Genomic DNA, 16,873 nt, shown 5'->3' with positions numbered 1-16,873 from the left:
GTGTGTGTGTGTGTGTGTGTGTGTGTGTGTGTGTGTGTGTGTGTGTGTGTGTGTGTGTGTGTGTGTGTGTGTGTGTGTGTGTGTGTGTGTGGAGCTCCCGCTGTGTTTACATGCTGCGCTCTGTCACACTTCAGGAACGCTGTAACACACTGTGCAAGGACACCAGTATTACACTGTGGTAGAATGAATATGACACTGACAGTCTGATGAGTCTGACACTATAACGAGTGTTTGGTCTTTATATCAGAGCGACGTGTGATTGGATTTACGAACGAGTGGAGAAGAACGTACTTCAGAGCAGTGAAGACTATGAAGCAGCTTCACGACATGAACAAAGGTTGCACTGGTCATGTGATGTCATCACTCCTTTCTGCACGCCTGGTCTCACCTGTACTTCATGCAGAAATTCTTCGATGAAGCTTGCAGCGTAAAAAAACAGAAACGTGCGTTCCTACATGCAGCACAACCCAAATATGTCTGGCAGTAACTTTGTATGTGCCGAGATGATGGATCGAAAAGTCCCGCCCCCTTATGTGTCATCCGCCACTGAACTCAAGCAGCCGTCAATCATTCAAAACAGACACACTGTTATTCACAGCTGCTGTGTGATCAAATATGGCAGGATCTGAATTTATCAGTCCAGATTTCTGAGTTGTGTGTTTTATCTTGGCAGTCCCTGTCCCCCAAAGAGCTGTGGCACATCGTACACCAGTGTTACGGCACCGAGCTGGGCCTCACCAGTGAAGACGACGACTATGTCTCTCCCACCGCCGAGCACATGAACGGCCTACTGTGAGTCTGAAAACATGCTGGTATATGGATGCTTCACAGTCCAAGGTTGGAAATGTTTACATGCAGGAATGTTGACTTACCTGACGGACTTTAAGAGAGTGAAGTTTGCTCCAGGGAAAGTTGCAATTGGAATTTTCCTTCTGTTTTTCAGTTCATATTCAAAAAAATTAACTTCTGTCTGCAAAGTTTGACGATACTCTTTTATCTGGATTATTGTTATTATTGTTTCAAGTACTATCGACTTGTTAAGACCTCTTTACTTTTTTTTGACTTAGCAGTAAAAAACAATCCACGTCAGGTTCTCTGGTTACGTGTCGGTCTAGTGACTAACTTATATACACATAGCTTGAGGGGTTAGTTTGTTCTTTCATTACATGACTTGTTTTTTTTTTTTTTTGCTGACGAAACTGAAGTAATGAATTCATATTTTATGAGCTTGTGTCCTTAATGTTGGCTAACCTCTTAATCGGTTAAAGATTTTCTCCGCCTGTTCCGATGTTCTCCCACAAACCCTTCCCCTGTCTGTGTGTACGTGTGTGTGTGTCTCTCTTGCAGTATGACTTTCTTTGTATGTGTCTTTGCCTCACTCACACTGCGTCTCTCTCTCTTCCACAGGCCAGGAGACGACTCTGTGTCGGTCACTGATCTTCTCGACCTGAGCTCGGTGTCGGTTCCTTCCACGGGCAGCTCTCCCCTTCTCCCCCTGTTGCCCTGCGCTCCAACCATCTCTCCTTCATCTTCCAACCTTGGCGGCTCCTCTCTCCCTTCATCCACCTCCTGTCTGCCCATAGAGGTGCCTTCCTCATCGGGACGCAGGCTCAGCTCCGAACCGCTTGAACCCAGTCCACCCAGCTTCCAAAGCTCTCTGCCATCGACCACTCCAACCAACACCTCTGCCTCCGCTCCGGTCTCTGCTGCTGCCTCATTTGTGAGTTTTCTTTTTGACATACAACGCTGAAATAGAAAGTCATCCTTAGAGTATTACCTTATATCTTCTTCTTTTTGCATTAGAGAGAAGTGTTGTTAATTTGCAGGAAAGCTGAGCTATGATAATGAAATATTTGCACCAACTGAACCGTTGCTTTGAGAATCATATGTGTCTAACAGACAGAGAAGAGAAGTCTGCTCAAGGACTCATCCGCTCCTGTAGTTGACATCCAGCTGTCTGACATGTGTGGACAGCTGGCTAGTTAGCATTAGCTTCATTCTCTCAATCAGAGTTCACACCATGTCAAGGAACCGAAACGAAGCTGAGATCGATGAGCACAGACTCCTTTTTTATTCTGTGATGATTCTTTTCCTTCTGTGAAGCTCAGCCCGTTTGTCACCTCAAGAGCAACCAACCAACATCAGACGAGCGAACAGATCATGCATTCAGTATGTTTTTCTAAGTACTATATAGCTGTGTACGGTGTTTAAGATCTTGAGTGTGTGTCGTGTGAGCTGTTTGTGTGTCATACACTCACTGGCATGTGTTATGATATGCTGTAACCCGTCATCTGTGTAGTGTCTAATAAATCCACCAATACAGACGGTAGAAGTGTAAGCACTACTGACTGAAGGTTTCTGACTGAGTGTTAAGCATTGACACAACTTTGTAAAATGAGGTAAAACATAATACAATGACATTAAATATGTTATCGAATTGAAGAAAAAAAATAGTGGAAGAGAAATGTGGGATGCATTAGAAGATTTCAGATACTGTGCAGTTGTTCTGGTTAAGTCCACGTCCAATCAGTTTGTGCTCAGAAACAGCTGCTGTGTTCGTGTCCCCCTGCAGTCTTGATCTCGATGCAGTCGGATCAGCCTCCAGCTAAGCTCAAGTGAATAAAAGGAGTGCTGTGTTGACTGCATGTCAGTTTCAGATTAATTGCATGGCTGCAGTGGTATGTCTGCTCAGGCCATGTCACCATGAGGTCAGCTCAGCTGAAGCCTCTTTTTCCTATCCAGTCATATGACAGTGGGCTGATTTTCTTACAACCCTCTGGCTAAGGATCCTCTGCTGTGCTTTCCCCCCCCCTCCCCTCTCTATCAGTATCTGGAAGAGGGTGGGGACAGCCTGTCTGAGTCAGCAAATCACATGCTGCCCCCTCCATCCACCAGTCTGGGAAACCTCTCCTCATTGGACATCACCAACGATGACGAGCTGCCCACAGACCCGAGCAACTCCTCTGACACGCAAGAGGAGGGTGAGTGTTGTTCTTTCAACAATGTACAAAGATGTTTCTCATCATCATCCACGAAGCACGTGTTCTTACAGGATGTTCAGGAGAGGACATCAAATATCATGATGATCACCTCTACAGATCATTTCCAGGGAGGGACCCCAAACAGATCTGAAAACCTTAGTGTTGTCCTGGATTTGGGATATTCCCCGTTCAAAAATGTCCATCTTAGTCAACTCATCTATTCCACTCCTCAAAGCTGACTTTATCTTTTTGATTTCCAATGACTCGGCACAATCCTGCACCTCCTTATGAGGGTTAAGTTCACCCAAGAAACCGCATTTTGAGAGCAGGTTAGCATGCACTGGTAAGATAGAATATTTCACGATTGAACGAAATGAAAGCTTCACCTTAAAGGGCACACATGGTCATCCACAAAACAACATAAACTCTCATTCAGGTATGTTGCACGAGTATGTGTAGAGTATTTCAGGCAGTATAAAAAAGGTTTCTTGCCAGACAACAGAATTTTTTTATTTGTTTTTTAATAGAAGACTACCCAGTTTACTATTTTTAATATATTGTTAATACATTTTACAATCTGACCAGACATCTTCTACCATCTCAGATTCAGGTAGCAAATGGAGAGTGAGCGTTGTTCAAGTGAAGCGACCATCACCATCAAGAACCCAGCAGAGATGAGAATCGTGAATTTGATGGAAAAGAAAGTCGATAAGAATAAAAGCTCCTCAAGAGAAGCTTTTTAATCCAGTATCAGATGTGTGTGTTGTACGTTGTGAATGCATTAAATGAGATATCAGGGCAAATGGAATGAGGGAATAAACCTTTCCTTTTGACCTTCAGGTGAGGTGGAGTCTTTCTGCTCTGACCTGAGCGGCCGGGTGCACATCAACACCGTCGTCCGCATGAGCGTGGACAAGCTGCACGACCTGCTCTTCTCTGCAGACACACACTTCATCCAGCACCTCTTCTCCCAGAGACACTTTACTGGTAGGTGCAGTCAACACACCTGGTGGCCTACAGTGGGCAACCTTTATTACATCATAATAAAAGGTTAAATGCAAAGTTTCTGTGATTAGCAAGTTTTTAATTGAAACAACAAGGTTTTGAGGAGAAATAACCTGTGGCTGTTCAGTCTGAAATATTTAATGTTCTTATCTGATGAAGTAGCCACAGCTAATATTAGTGAACATGAATACACACAGACAGCTCTGTGTCCCAAGTTTGCTTATTTATTTTTAAAGTAAACATTTTACTTGTTCGGCTCATTTAGAGAAAGATGATCATTAAACATCGTAGCAAAGTATCACGTCTCATAAATGTGAAACATTCAGCTCATAAAGTCAGTCTATGCTGTGTAAACGTCCCTCTGAGTCTTGGCTGTCTACAATGAGGGAGAAGCTGGAGTACGCTAGCTGTGTTGTTGTTAGAGCTGTGTTTACAGGAGCAGGGACAACTGGCTCCTCCCCCTGTGTATAAAACTGATGCGTGCTAACATTAGCCTGCTAGCATGCAGGACGCTGGTCATTGCTGCTCAAGCAAAAGACGAGTTTGTCCACGGCTTGTGCTTAACTTTTAACTCCAATGGAGGGGAGGGGTGACCTCACAAAGAGAATCATAATAATAATAATAACTTAGCCCATTTAAAACGGGTGTTTACTCTGCTTTGTTAGACAGAGCAAAAGGCGTGAACTCAGTATAATAACAGAAGAATCAAAAGTCAGGCCAAACAAAAAATAGAATGAATGCAAATAAAAAGAGTGAGAAAGAGACGGTTAGAGCTTTACTACTGAAGAGGAGGAAGAAGACGTTACATATCAGGAAATACAAAGTGAATGTAGGAAGGAGTGAGTGATAGAAGATGATTATATGACCATGTACCAGAGGACAGAAAGGTGACATGAAGGAATAAACAGAAAGGTGCCTCCTTTAGTTTGATTGATTCCATGTTTCTGTGTGGTCGGCCTGTGTTCATCTTTGTTGTGGCTGCACAACAAAAAGAAAAAGCTTCTTAACAACCGCAACAGAACGTGTGTTGACTTGTTGCATGAAATTTTGCACTTGAGAGCAAGTTTTTCCTGTTGAGACGCTGACAGTTATGACACAGTGTTGTCGCCTTGCTGCTCTTTGGACCCCTGCAGCTGCTGTCAGAGGAAGACATAAAGCTCCTCATTCCTTACGTCTGTCACTGGAACAGGTTGTTGGCTGCTGATGCTCTGACCTTTTTTTTTTTTCATCTGTCATTAAGCTTTGCTACAGGTTCACTAGTGTCCTCTTTGTGTTGTTGCAAACAACACGAGAAAGTCGAATTGCGATAACCAATTGAACTGCGATAAATATCAAAATGTCTAAGAGTTGTTGAAACGTCTTCTTTTCTGAGAGTTGATTCCACCAGTCTCAAACTGGCACTGTCATAGTCATGAGAGTAGCTCAAGCTAACTTGAGCTTCAGGTGAATGCATCAGAATACAGGCAGCATGTCTGCATGCTGAGTAAGAGAGTATTACTGGTTTGACATGAAACACACGTTTCCTCACAAATGAGATCATTTCAAACTTTTGCGATGCGATTACGAACGCTCAAATGAGTGAGAATGATTTAAAAACAGCCCCCGCTGCAAACATCTCTACCGTTGAAAAAAAAAATGCAATGAGTAAAAAGTTCTCAGTCCAGCCATAAATACTCACGGATGTCTTTCCACACTGCCAGTAAACCCTCAAAGACGCGCTGAAGCCGACTGTGTCGTCCCACTAATGAGGCCGTCGCTGGAAGTTGTTCACGCTGTGTTACCCTCCCTCCATCTTTGTGACGGCTTCGACTCTTTTCATTCCCTGCTTTGTCACTGTATAAGCAGGCAGGTCACAGCCTGATTTTCTAAGGACATTTTTGCACAAGTCCAGTGTATAGTTTGGACATTTTTCTGTGGCAGTTGAAATGAGGACAGAGGGGGAAACTGTGGAGTTGATTTGGCCGGTAGCTAGCTACCCTAGTTGGAGGGTTAGTCCCAGCCCGCCTGGGAACATTGTGTAGCTCTAATTGGGGCATTTCTCCCTTTCTTTTTTCATGAAGGAGCATGGATTGACCCTCTCCTTTTACTCTCTCTCTCTCTCTCTCTCTCTCTCTCTCTCTCTCTCTCTCTCTCTCTCTCCCCCCCCCCCCCCCCCCCCCCCCCTCCCTTCAACCCCTCTGAATCATGTGGTCTCTCTCTTTCATTTACAAATTCTCGACCTCCCCTGTCCTTCGCTCTCTCTCTCTTTTTCCTTAAAATCTCTCCAAACATTTTTTTTGGGGGGGTCTCTCTTAAATTGCTCATGTGCTCCGTCTCTTTGTCTCTCCGTCAGAACTTTCTGTGGGTGAATGGCAGCAGGACAGCAGCAGTGGGACTTCCAGCCGCGTGCTAAGCTACACCATCGCCCTCAACAACCCCCTCGGCCCCAAGACCGCCCCCGTTGTGGAGACACAGGTCAGTCCTGGGCAAACACCAACCTTTTCTAGATTTCTTCTTTTTTACCTTTGACCTGAAGCTTTGCTGAAGGAGAATAACAAGATAAAACAAAACGGTTTTTTTTTTTAAGCTTTAAGCTCTTTGTGGATGTGGAAGTTTCTCTGTCGTTGTGTGCAGTGGTCACTTTACTCAGCAGCCTCTACCATCAGTGTGTGAACGTGACCTGCTGCGTGAAAGAGCTTTGAGTCATTGAAAGATCGATACCAAAATGTTTTTACCTGAACTTTGTGGAAAAGGATTCACGAATCAAACACATTTCTATTTACATGCAGCGCAGGTTCAACATACATTTATTTGTTTCAGTTGAAAAGTGATTTTTGTGAAGGTGGGGAAAAAGAGAGACAAGTCAGGTTCATTTAAAACACACACACAGAGCAGCTTTACATAGTTAACAATGGGGGCGACATTCAGAGCATTAAGACGACTCCCACTGATCGATCACTCAGGGTGTGGGAAACAGGAAGTTAAAGAAAGGTTCGGAGAAATGAGGTTTCCCAAAGAAGCAGCGTACTTATCATCAGAGTCAAAGACGCCTGAACGAGCAGAAGAGTCAGACACGAGTTTTGTTTTGTACATCCTAATAAAACTGATTCCTTTCACTTTATTATCATTTGACTTTATTGTGTCTAATCCTGTCTGTTCATGTGAAGCTCTTTGGGGTTGTCCTTGTCTATGAAAAGTTTGACATAAATAAATGTGCTTTTCCCTTTTTTCCGCTCGTAGACGCTCCATAAGAGCAGCGCTCGGGGAGAGTGCTTCGTGGTGGACTCGGAGGTCATCACCTCAGGTATCCCGTACCAGGATTACTTCTACACTGTCCACAGATACTGCCTCACCTCCATCAACAAGCACAAGAGCCGGCTCAGGTAGAGTTGTTGTTTTCTGATTGGGTTAATCCATGTAAGAGGGATTATCTGTTTACTTTAACCTCACACAATGACCATGACATCACCATCCAAACAGAACAGCCACGAGGGAAAACCATCCTCACACTGACTCTCAGGTTCAAAGAGTGTGTCCTCCTGATACTGAAGGGATGTATCCACTGTACACAAACTTTGTTTATGTAGTTCAAGCAGGGGTGTGTCCAGAGGGGGGGCCTAAAATCTTATTGGCCACCACAAAATCCCCAACGGTGATTGGATATTTTCCTTGCCAGAGGTGGGACTTTTCAGACTGTGTTGGGACAGGCAGCTGGTCGTTTTCAGTGTGCAGATGTCTGTTTGTAATTATTAAAATAATTTAAATTGTGACTTTAGACACACATGTTGCTTTGAGTCCTTGAGAAGATGAATGTGTTTTATAGTGACTACAGTTAATGGATTTTATATTTGCAGCTCTACACATGAGTGGAATATAAAGGGTTAAATTGGGTGAAACATTTGTGGCATTGTCCTCAGAGGCACCAAATCTGATCTAAAAGGATTGTAAGGCTGACTAACGCTGACTTTTGTTCTAAAGCTGAGCAGCTGCCCAGCACAGGTTTCATGTTTTCCAACTGTCTGAAGCCCAAAAAACCATAAGACAGAAGTCTGACGGAGGGAGCGCGCCGTGTTTCATCACCTCTTTGCTTCTTCCTCGTTGACACACGAGCTGTCTCTTTGCAGCCAAACGGAAGATGCAAACCGTCGTTGAGGGTTGAAGTCTCTCCGCCTCAGGGACCAGAAACTCTCCATGGTATATTTTTGATCCCAGCTGAGGCTTCTCCTCCTCCTTAAGTCACGTGACCCTTTTCGTCTTCACTCCAAACAAGCAGCACGAAAGACGCACCGGGGATGTGGCTTTTATTTACTGGCCCCTTTTTTTCTGACTTCTGCAAACATCACTGCTCAGACTTGCTCTTATTTGACTTGTTGATGACACATGAGAACATAACCTGTATACGGACAATGTAGTGTTTGATGTCAGCGTCTGATGATCAAAGAGCATATTTCTTTGCTTTTTGTGTCCATGTTAAACAATCAGAGAACAGAAGTTTCTCCACGCTGTTATGTAGTGTGGCCACAACACCTGTTTCAGGGGATGAAGGACTCTGACTGTCTTCCTTTGGTCGTCTCGGTAGCTGTCTCATAATAATGAATGTGACCTGAAGAGAATAAGCTGGTCTCAGCGGGACAAATAAACTGGCACATCACAGTTTCCTTTGGCTCTCTTCTTTGTCCTTTCTCGTTCTTTCACACTTGCACAAAACTTTATCCCGGATCTCTCGTGCCAGCTCTCCAGTGTTTTTCTCCACAGAACGTCTGAGTGAGCTTATGTGAGAACGAAGCAGGATGTTATCAGGAGAATTCACCTCGAGCCGGGGGGGGGGGGTCTTTTTGCGTCATGTTGTGGAGGATTTCAGGGCCGGTCCTCCTAAAATACTCGAGAAATGTTCATGTGTGCTAACGGCTTCAGTCAGCTACTGAAATGACTCATCACTGAAGTGTGTTGTCAGTTATTTCCGCTCTTCTTTATAACCTTTAAAGGAAGCGCTTCAACTTTTTGACCTTGAACTGAGAAAGTCGTGCTGCGTAATGAATCCACACGCCAACACTGTAATGTATCTTTCTTTGATAACGTTGTCGTCAGCTGCTTCCTCTCCCGCTCTCACGTCTCTTCTTTCTCTTTTGATTTGTAGATCTTAGCTCAAAGTTTCAAAGTTCAGCTGACGTCTTAAACATCAGCGTCAGAGAAACCAGTTTGGTCCTCCGTTCGGATTCAGAATGTCGTCTGTGTAACTCAGGATAATAGCACACAGTTATTTTTGTCACAGCCTGAAAAAGACAGAACACTCTCCAACTGTCTATTGTCTGTAACAGATACTTCTTCTTCTTGCACACACACACAGAGTGCCTCGTCTTCATCAAAACACAAAATAATCAAACAGGACGCAGGCAGATAGAAACAGGCTTCCACACTCGTGATTGACATCTGATTGCGTGAGAGAGTTGTTTTAGGATGGATTTCTTTGGAAACATAAACTTTGGTATCATAAATGTGTCAGTTGGATTGATGGTTTTCGAGGGAAGTTTGTAGAGATTTGCGGAGATGTTTTCAGCCACTTTTACAGTTTTCTCCTTTTTTTCCTGGGCTGTATATTAAAGTCATGGAAATGTCTGATACAAATGAAAACAGCACTGATTCATGTTAAATCTCTCTGTTGTAAGTTTTTTTTCTTTGTAAATGACAAAAGTATGATGAACATGTGATTTTAAACGGGGCTTGTTTGTTCTTTCCTCAGAGTGTCGTCAGACATCTGCTACAGGAAGCAGCCATGGAGCCTGGTGAAAACACTGATTGAAAAGAACACCTGGAGCGGCATCGAGGAGTACTACAGACACATGGGTGAGTCCTCCTCTTCCAGCCCGTCTCTCCATACACAAAGCAAGCGGAACTATTCACACTTATGTTCCCTTTGTACACGTGAATAAAAGTGAAGGTGCATTAGTGGGCCGCACCTGATCAACCAAGGCTTTCATGTAGCAGATAAGAGCGCCGCATGTAGACGATCTGTGTTCATGATTCTGTTTGCAGAAGTTGTTGAACTTGGACGCTTTGTGAAAGCCAATCCCACTTTCACTTTTTACACACATAGATAATATTCCTTTTATTTCGTCCGTGATAAATGTCCAGTTAGATTTGGGCTGATAAGGTTTTTTGTTTTTTTTTGACGGCTGAAGGCTTTTTGAGAACTGGTTGTTTTGAATTAACACACTCGACTTTCCTTTTTGGTATTAAATAGTTCCCTTTCATGTTCACTAGTATCCTGAATTAATAATTATTGTTTCTAAACATGGATGATAGAGGTGAGCCTTTTCACCGAGTTACGACAGGCAACCAACAGAAGAATTTTGAAATCAGAGGTTGATCGGAGGCCAGTTTTGGTTCATGTGCATCTAACCCAGAGCAATGTGTGCATTTAGGTTAGATACAAAACCCAGTGCAGTGTGGGAAATGTAAAAACTCCGACACAGATACTCTGTGAGTGGACGAGGATGAGAACAATTTTCCTAAATCGGAGATAGTCTCCATAAATCTTTAAATATTATACACCTGTTTCAGCAGAGCGCTTGACCTCTGCTTGGCACTTCTTCATTTTGCTGTGTCGGAAACAATTCTTGGCGTCAAGCTTTGGGCAGCAGATGCAGTATGTAGGCCAAAGGCAGTAACATGATGTGGGGACAGGACTCTGTACAATGTCGCGAGCAGGTGACAGGTCGTAAGCACACAGCCAAGAGGAAGCTACTGGTGTTGTTGAGCCGGGGAGAAGGGGCCAACTTTAAGAGCTGCTTCTACTTCTGACACTGCCTTCAAACTCTTCAGATAAAAATGTTTTAAGGCCCGAGCACGCATTCTCACCTCTGATTGATATTTATATATAGTTTAAAAAAACAAGATTTAAACGTTCAGAATCACTTTCTCAGCTGTGTTTGTAAAATGTTCTCTTGCTGTTTACTTTCCTCCGTGCAGAGAGCGAGGTGTGCAAGCTGGAGACGCTACTGCAGTCTGAGGTTTCCGTGGTAACCACAGGGGAAGCGGTGGGTGCAGATGCTGCTAAGACTCCACCTGCCCTGCGGCGTCGCAAGCGGACGTGCTCTCGGCGGCAGGGCGATAAGGAGAGAGAAAGAGAAGGAGGAGGCATGGGCGGCGGAGAGCGAGGGGAACGAGGAGTCGGGGAGGAGAGGGACCGGAGGGAGGCCAGTAAGTCTGAGGGGACGCACGACACGTGGTGAAATGCTTCACACTACTGTGGGAACTTCTGTCCTTGCCACCAATATTGAAGGTCATGCAACCAATCAAAACAACAGAATCTATATTCTGTAGGACGCTGCCCTCTAGTGGTTCTTTGTGGAGCTTCAGTACAGAAAAAAAACCACAATCAGGGTCAGAGTATGTTTTCACATAACTGAGTTTGAGCTTTAGTTATATAGCTCACAAAAGCAGACCGCGGGTGGTGGGGGGGCTGTTCTCACCTTATACCCCTCACCCTTTGCTTCAAATACAGGAGTGTTATTATGAGGAGAACATTGGCGATATAACTATTGTAGAACTCGTACGGCTAACTAACATTTATATTATTTCAGAGCCACACAGACACACCAGCGTTCAGTATGTAGTGCTCAGAACAACATAGATCACAACAAAGTAGATTTGACGCAGAAGTATAAACAGATTAAGGTTTATTATTAAGAAATATTAAATGACCAAGACGATGTGATTAGGCTTTAGTTATGAACATGATGGATCCTTAATGACTGAAACTTTGGCTTGTTTCTCTTCCCAGGCGCTCAGTATATAAAGCTGGGCGATCGTTCCCGTGGTGGAGGACAAAACAGTATATCAACCATCCTCCTCATCGTCAGCTTCATGTGAGTTCATGTTCAGCAGACTCACTGAATCCCTGCTCACACCTTCCCACCTTCATTTGTAAAACCCACAAGATCGCTTCAAGCACGTTTAACTCGACTTCCTGTCTCAGTTACTATATTTACCTGACGTAACGGTTAACTTAGAACAGAGGTGAGTATATTTGAAGAGATCATAAAGAATGGGATTTTCTTAATGTTCAAATATAGAAGGTGAAATCGTCATCCCTGCATGCAGCCCGCTCCTCAGAAGGACACGACTTCCTTTCCTACTTTCTGTCACATCGAGGAATATTTAGAGTTTCTGTTTGATTTGTTTTTTTGTGGACTTGTTTGGCTTCCTGCTGCCTTGTTTCTATCCACGTCTGAAAGCTCCTCTTTTATTCAGACATGTCGGATATCGATCTTCTGCATACTAACAGCCTCTCTTTGCCTCTCTTGCTATTTCTCTTCTTTTCCCTTCCTTTCTGCCAAACTTCTCATGATTAAGGATCTGTATCAGGTTCGTATGAGAGGCTTTGACTTAATATCACTGGCTGCATAAACTAATGAGGAAAATGTAGACGAGACAGGAAAAATCCACCCTTCACTACTTCAGTATGAAAATCCCCCCTCCCAAAAATACAGCTTCTTCTGTTCGTCTTTGCTCGCGTCGTCAACGGGAAACAGAAACAGGGACTTTGAGGAGTGTAAAACTCATGGACCAAACAACCTTTAAATGTTGTTTATGATCAGTGATTGGTTGTGGAGGGCTATTTTTTTATGTTCTTACCCCATTAAATGCATGTGCCATGGATTCAGTTCAGCACTTCCTACATTTCCCAGAATGACTTTCAGCGCTCTGCAAAAAACAGTGAAGAAAGAGAGACTTGAAGCAGAGCAAAAAGTCCACAGAGCTTAAAGAAAGAATAACAACCTTCACTCAACATGCTGCTTATCTGTTAGCTGCTATGCATTCTGGTCTTTTAAAGGCTACTGGCAGTGGACAATGGATGTTGTGATTGATGACTGTTGATGAATAAGTCTAGAATAAAGTCCTTACACTTAAAGAGGACGTCCCCCTTCTCCACCTTTTCAAACAGTGCCCCTGTGCTCTAAATGAAACATCAGTGTTTCTGTGCTTCGGTCAGAATATAACATGAATCAAGCAGCAGAGCAGGTTTGTGACCCTGTGGAAACCAGCTCTCTCAGAACGCTCCGTTTTGGTGTGTGTGTCTCTTTAAATGCAGTGAAACCCCCTCTGAGTTTCCCAGCCATTTTTATTCTCTGGTGAGAATAAAAATGGCGGATCTGCACAAAAGTTTTGCTAGAGGTGGAGTCCATGTGTGCAGATACCAGGGGAGGGGAGGGGATTTGTTTATCAGAATCCCACTGTGACATCACAAGGAGAGCACATTTTGAAACGGAGCGTTTGTCTCTGCGTTGTAAGACTTATGCGGACCACAAACTGGATGAGTTATTTTCACATTTTGTGGGTCTGTAGATACTCAGGTTACCCAGATAAATGTTCAAAAACCCTGTAAAAATAAGTGGATTTTCATCATGCGTCTCTTTTTAAAATATAACATGAATGTCATCGAGTCGTGAGGATTTAATATCTGTGACCAAAAGTGTTCAGGAATAGAAAAAGTTAAGGGCTCAGACGTGCATCAGGGTGGATTTGTCCTGTTATAAATTGACTTTGTGTTCAGAAGGTTTGTGTGATAAACAAACAGTGACAACAATATGTGCATATTCAGTCTTCTTCTTCTTCTGTCCCGTCAGTCTGGTGGTGCTGGTGGCTCTCAACATGCTGCTGTTCTACAAGCTGTACGCTCTGGAAAGAGCGGCCCATACACTGGAGACGTGGCACTCCTATTCCGTCGCTGACAGGTAAACGCGCTGCACGCTGTTTTCCATCCAAATATACCAAGACCATCAATTATCTTGGAATGAAATGACACTCTGTTAGACACGATATGTTTTTAAAGATTCTTAATGGATTATGTTGAATGTGCCGCTTCTAATGAGGAGGAGCTTTTGGATGGCTTTTAAGTTGTGTTTGGATTATCTCTGTGTTCTCCTCAGTGCTAAAATCAGCCCAGCTACTAAAAAACGTGAAATAATGTGACTAATCAGAAAAATTACGAATGATGTATGTAATTTTGTATGTTATAATAAATTTGTACCAAACTATTTACTCCCCATAATTTGTCTTTTTCCTCTCCCCTCCCCTCCTCTCCTTTGCTCCCCTCCTCCCCTCCTCTCCTTTGCTCCCCTCCTCTCCTTTGCTCCCCTCCTCTCCTTTGCTCCCCTCCTCCCCTCCTCTCCTTTGCTCCCCTTCTCTCCTTTCCTCTCCTCCTCAGTCCTTTGCCTCAGACAGCTGGAGAGTGGGCTCAGGTTTTACAGCTGCAGAGGCAGTTTCACCAGGCTCAGCTCAGCAAGTGGCAGCAAATCCTGCAATCCTCTGTCACGCTTCTTGACCAGGTAAGTGTGTGTGTGTGTGTGTGTGTGTGTGTGTGTGTGTGTGTGTGTGTGTGTGTGTGTGTGTGTGTGTGTGTGTGTGTGTGTGTGTGTGTGTGTGTGTGTGTGTGTGTGTGTGTGTGTGTGTGTGTGTGTGTGTGTGTGTGTGTGTGTGTGTGTGTGTGTGTGTTGGAGTCCAGAGTAAACTGCTTGTAAAGGTGACTACAGCGACGAGTCAGCAGGAAATCTGCTCTTACTGTGCTGGATCGTCTCTGCATTTTATTATCAAGTAAATTTGACTCGACTTTTTTTCTCATCCACCCGCCTACCCAACCCCCCCCCCCCCCCCCCCCATTCCTCACCATCACCCCGTCCTTTATCTCCCAGATGAAGCAGTCTTTAGAAAAGCTTCACCGGGGCATTGTGGTCCCAGAGGTGCAGCAGGATCCCCCCGATGAGACCACCGCAGAGACCCTGACTGACGCCTGAGCCACACCTCTTCTGGCCCCTCCCCCCTTTAATGTTTCATATTTCTGAACGCACTCTGAAGAGCGGACTGGTGAACTTTGATCAGGACTGAGCCTGTTCTTTCCCTCGCATCCAAATGGACTAAGAACAGGACTACAGAACATGCAGAGGGACTACATTACCCAAAACTCTCCTCGCCTGACTGACTTGAATTGGCGACGTTTGCCTTCAGCCTCAACCGGTAAAATCTCCACTGACTGAGGACCACAGCAATAATGAACCTACAGCTGCAAGTCACCTGTATGTAGTGTATGGGAACAGGCCACTGGTGGGCTGATTGAAACCTCCACACCTCAATAATCACAGAAAGATTTCAAAATGACCGACTGAATAACTTCCGCTTGTTTTACGACTATCACAGACTCCAGCTCCTCTTCTGACAGGTTTCACACGTGCAATGAGAAGGGATCAATGATTCTGGAGTGGGAGCTTTTCCTGCTAGTCCTGGGAACAGATTGCCTCTAGAGAATGCCTGCTGTAAAAAAAAAAAAAAAACAACAACAATATAAATGTATATGTGGCGCCACCTGCTGTGCGGATGTGAGGAACCAACGCCCAGGAAGGAAAGCGAGAAAGTGCTGACAGGAGCAGGCGACTTTCCCGCTCTTCCTGTCGGGGATTTGTTCTCCTACATGTCCAGTTTAAGGCCGTCAGTCACTCTGTGAAAGCCAACGAGGAACACTTTAACAGACACTCTGGTTTTCACTCTCATTTTTAGACGTAAACGCCCCTCCACTCCCCCCCCCCCCCCCCAGACCTGTCTGGATTTTATCTTCTTATAAAACAAGTGTGTTCGTCTGTTAAGACAACAAGCTGCGTCTGACTGTTCCACAGACTGTTACAGTATTTATTACCACCGTTGACTTTTAGTCTGAAGTCCTGTTTCTGCTCTGGAGAAGTCATCTGGTTGGTTTATTTTGTGCTCTGATTTGCTGTTACGTCGCGGACCAAGAGGAGCTACACGAGAAGGGTTACTGTCACAGCAATAATGACTATAGTGATTCTAGTACTTTTTGAATGTTTCAAACAAAGTAGTATATAATAATAATAATTATGATGATGATGACTTGTGTGTGAATGTGCGTAGAGGCAGTGAAAAATCCAAGCGAAGAAGACTTGACAGATGTGTGCGTGTGCGTTCAACAGAAGCCCTCACTGTTACATTTTCACATTAGCGTTTTTCTCTCTCACGTTTTGTTGCTCGCTCTTTGTATCACAGAGCAAGACCTAAACGGGTTTCAGGTTGTTACGTAGACCTGATCAGGTAGAGACATGATTATTAAAACATTTGTCTAACCGGGCCGGGGCGTTTTAATAAAAGAAAACAGAAATAAAGGACCAACCAGGTTTTGTTTCGGCCCACATGAAGAAGAAGGGAATCCTTTTTTGCAGTATTGTCTTGTTTTTTTGTGTTTGTAAAAATCGATTTCTCTTTTTATTCAGTTCCTTTTTTTTCTTCATTTGGATCTCCATTATTTTGTTGTCTTTATTTGTCGTTGATTTTCAGTCAGTCCTCTCCGTCCACTTGATTCTGATTTGTGAAAAACATCTCAACTGCTCTCGCTCTGAGCTTTCTTCTTCTTCTTTCTTTTCATCACTCCGCCCCACTCTTCCTCACTTCCCTCCATCTACTCGACCCCCTTTTCACCTGCTCACTCACTCACTCGCTCGCTCGCTCGCTCTCCCTGTCTTGATGAAACTAGCGGCTACAGAAGCCCGTGGGCCATGCTGTGCGTGGTCATCCAAAAAGAACTGAAGAGTGTAATATTTATTCAGGGAGGGAGGGAGAGAGGGAGGGGCTGAGGGAGAGAGAGTGACGGATGAGGAGCGGGAATGAGATTGTACTGTAAAGATTGTGACTGTACACCACAACATGGAGACAAATGAAAAGTTCTAAAACATTCAACACCTCCTCTCTCATCTTTGAGTCCGTGTTTGTCCTCACTGTGAAAACGAAACCTGCGTCCCCAGGTTGAACAGCGTTGCCTCTTTGCAGCTTGTTTAGCGTTAACGTGTGCTTTAAACGCTGTTCAGTTCGATAGATCAAATGTGAGTGAAACATCGGCTGAACGC

At 44.2% G+C, this 16,873-nt stretch overlaps 2 protein-coding genes across 7 annotated transcripts in view; one reads left to right on the top strand and one right to left on the bottom strand.

Moving 5' to 3' along the window:
* The window catches only part of gramd1a (GRAM domain containing 1A), a 30,557-nt gene extending 14,445 nt beyond the window's left edge, over nt 1-16,112 (top strand). For 4 of the 6 annotated variants that reach the window (XM_079344868.1, XM_079344865.1, XM_079344866.1 and 1 more), the window contains 12 exons: nt 674-792; nt 1,408-1,720; nt 2,828-2,981; nt 3,822-3,968; nt 6,319-6,440; nt 7,206-7,348; nt 9,706-9,809; nt 10,935-11,165; nt 11,749-11,833; nt 13,595-13,702; nt 14,176-14,338; nt 14,473-14,580. In XM_079344868.1, coding sequence (XP_079200994.1) covers nt 674-792; nt 1,408-1,720; nt 2,828-2,981; nt 3,822-3,968; nt 6,319-6,440; nt 7,206-7,348; nt 9,706-9,809; nt 10,935-11,165; nt 11,749-11,833; nt 13,595-13,702; nt 14,176-14,338; nt 14,473-14,565 — 1,782 coding nt within the window. In that variant the 3' untranslated portion in view covers nt 14,566-14,580. Of the gene's footprint in view, nt 1-673; nt 793-1,407; nt 1,721-2,827; nt 2,982-3,821; nt 3,969-6,318; nt 6,441-7,205; nt 7,349-9,705; nt 9,810-10,934; nt 11,166-11,748; nt 11,834-13,594; nt 13,703-14,175; nt 14,339-14,472; nt 14,581-14,659 lie in introns of those variants that run through there. The other 2 variants (XM_079344869.1, XM_079344867.1) reach the window with 1 other exon arrangement.
* The window catches only part of scn1ba (sodium channel, voltage-gated, type I, beta a), an 85,093-nt gene that overhangs the window by 52,730 nt on the left and 15,490 nt on the right, over nt 1-16,873 (bottom strand). The window lies entirely within an intron of this gene.

Source organism: Symphodus melops (genome assembly GCF_947650265.1).
Source record: "Symphodus melops genome assembly, chromosome: 5".
Taxonomy (NCBI): Eukaryota; Metazoa; Chordata; class Actinopteri; order Labriformes; family Labridae; genus Symphodus; species Symphodus melops.
Note: the sequence above shows the minus strand (reverse complement) of the source record. Positions and strands in the feature narration are given on the sequence as shown.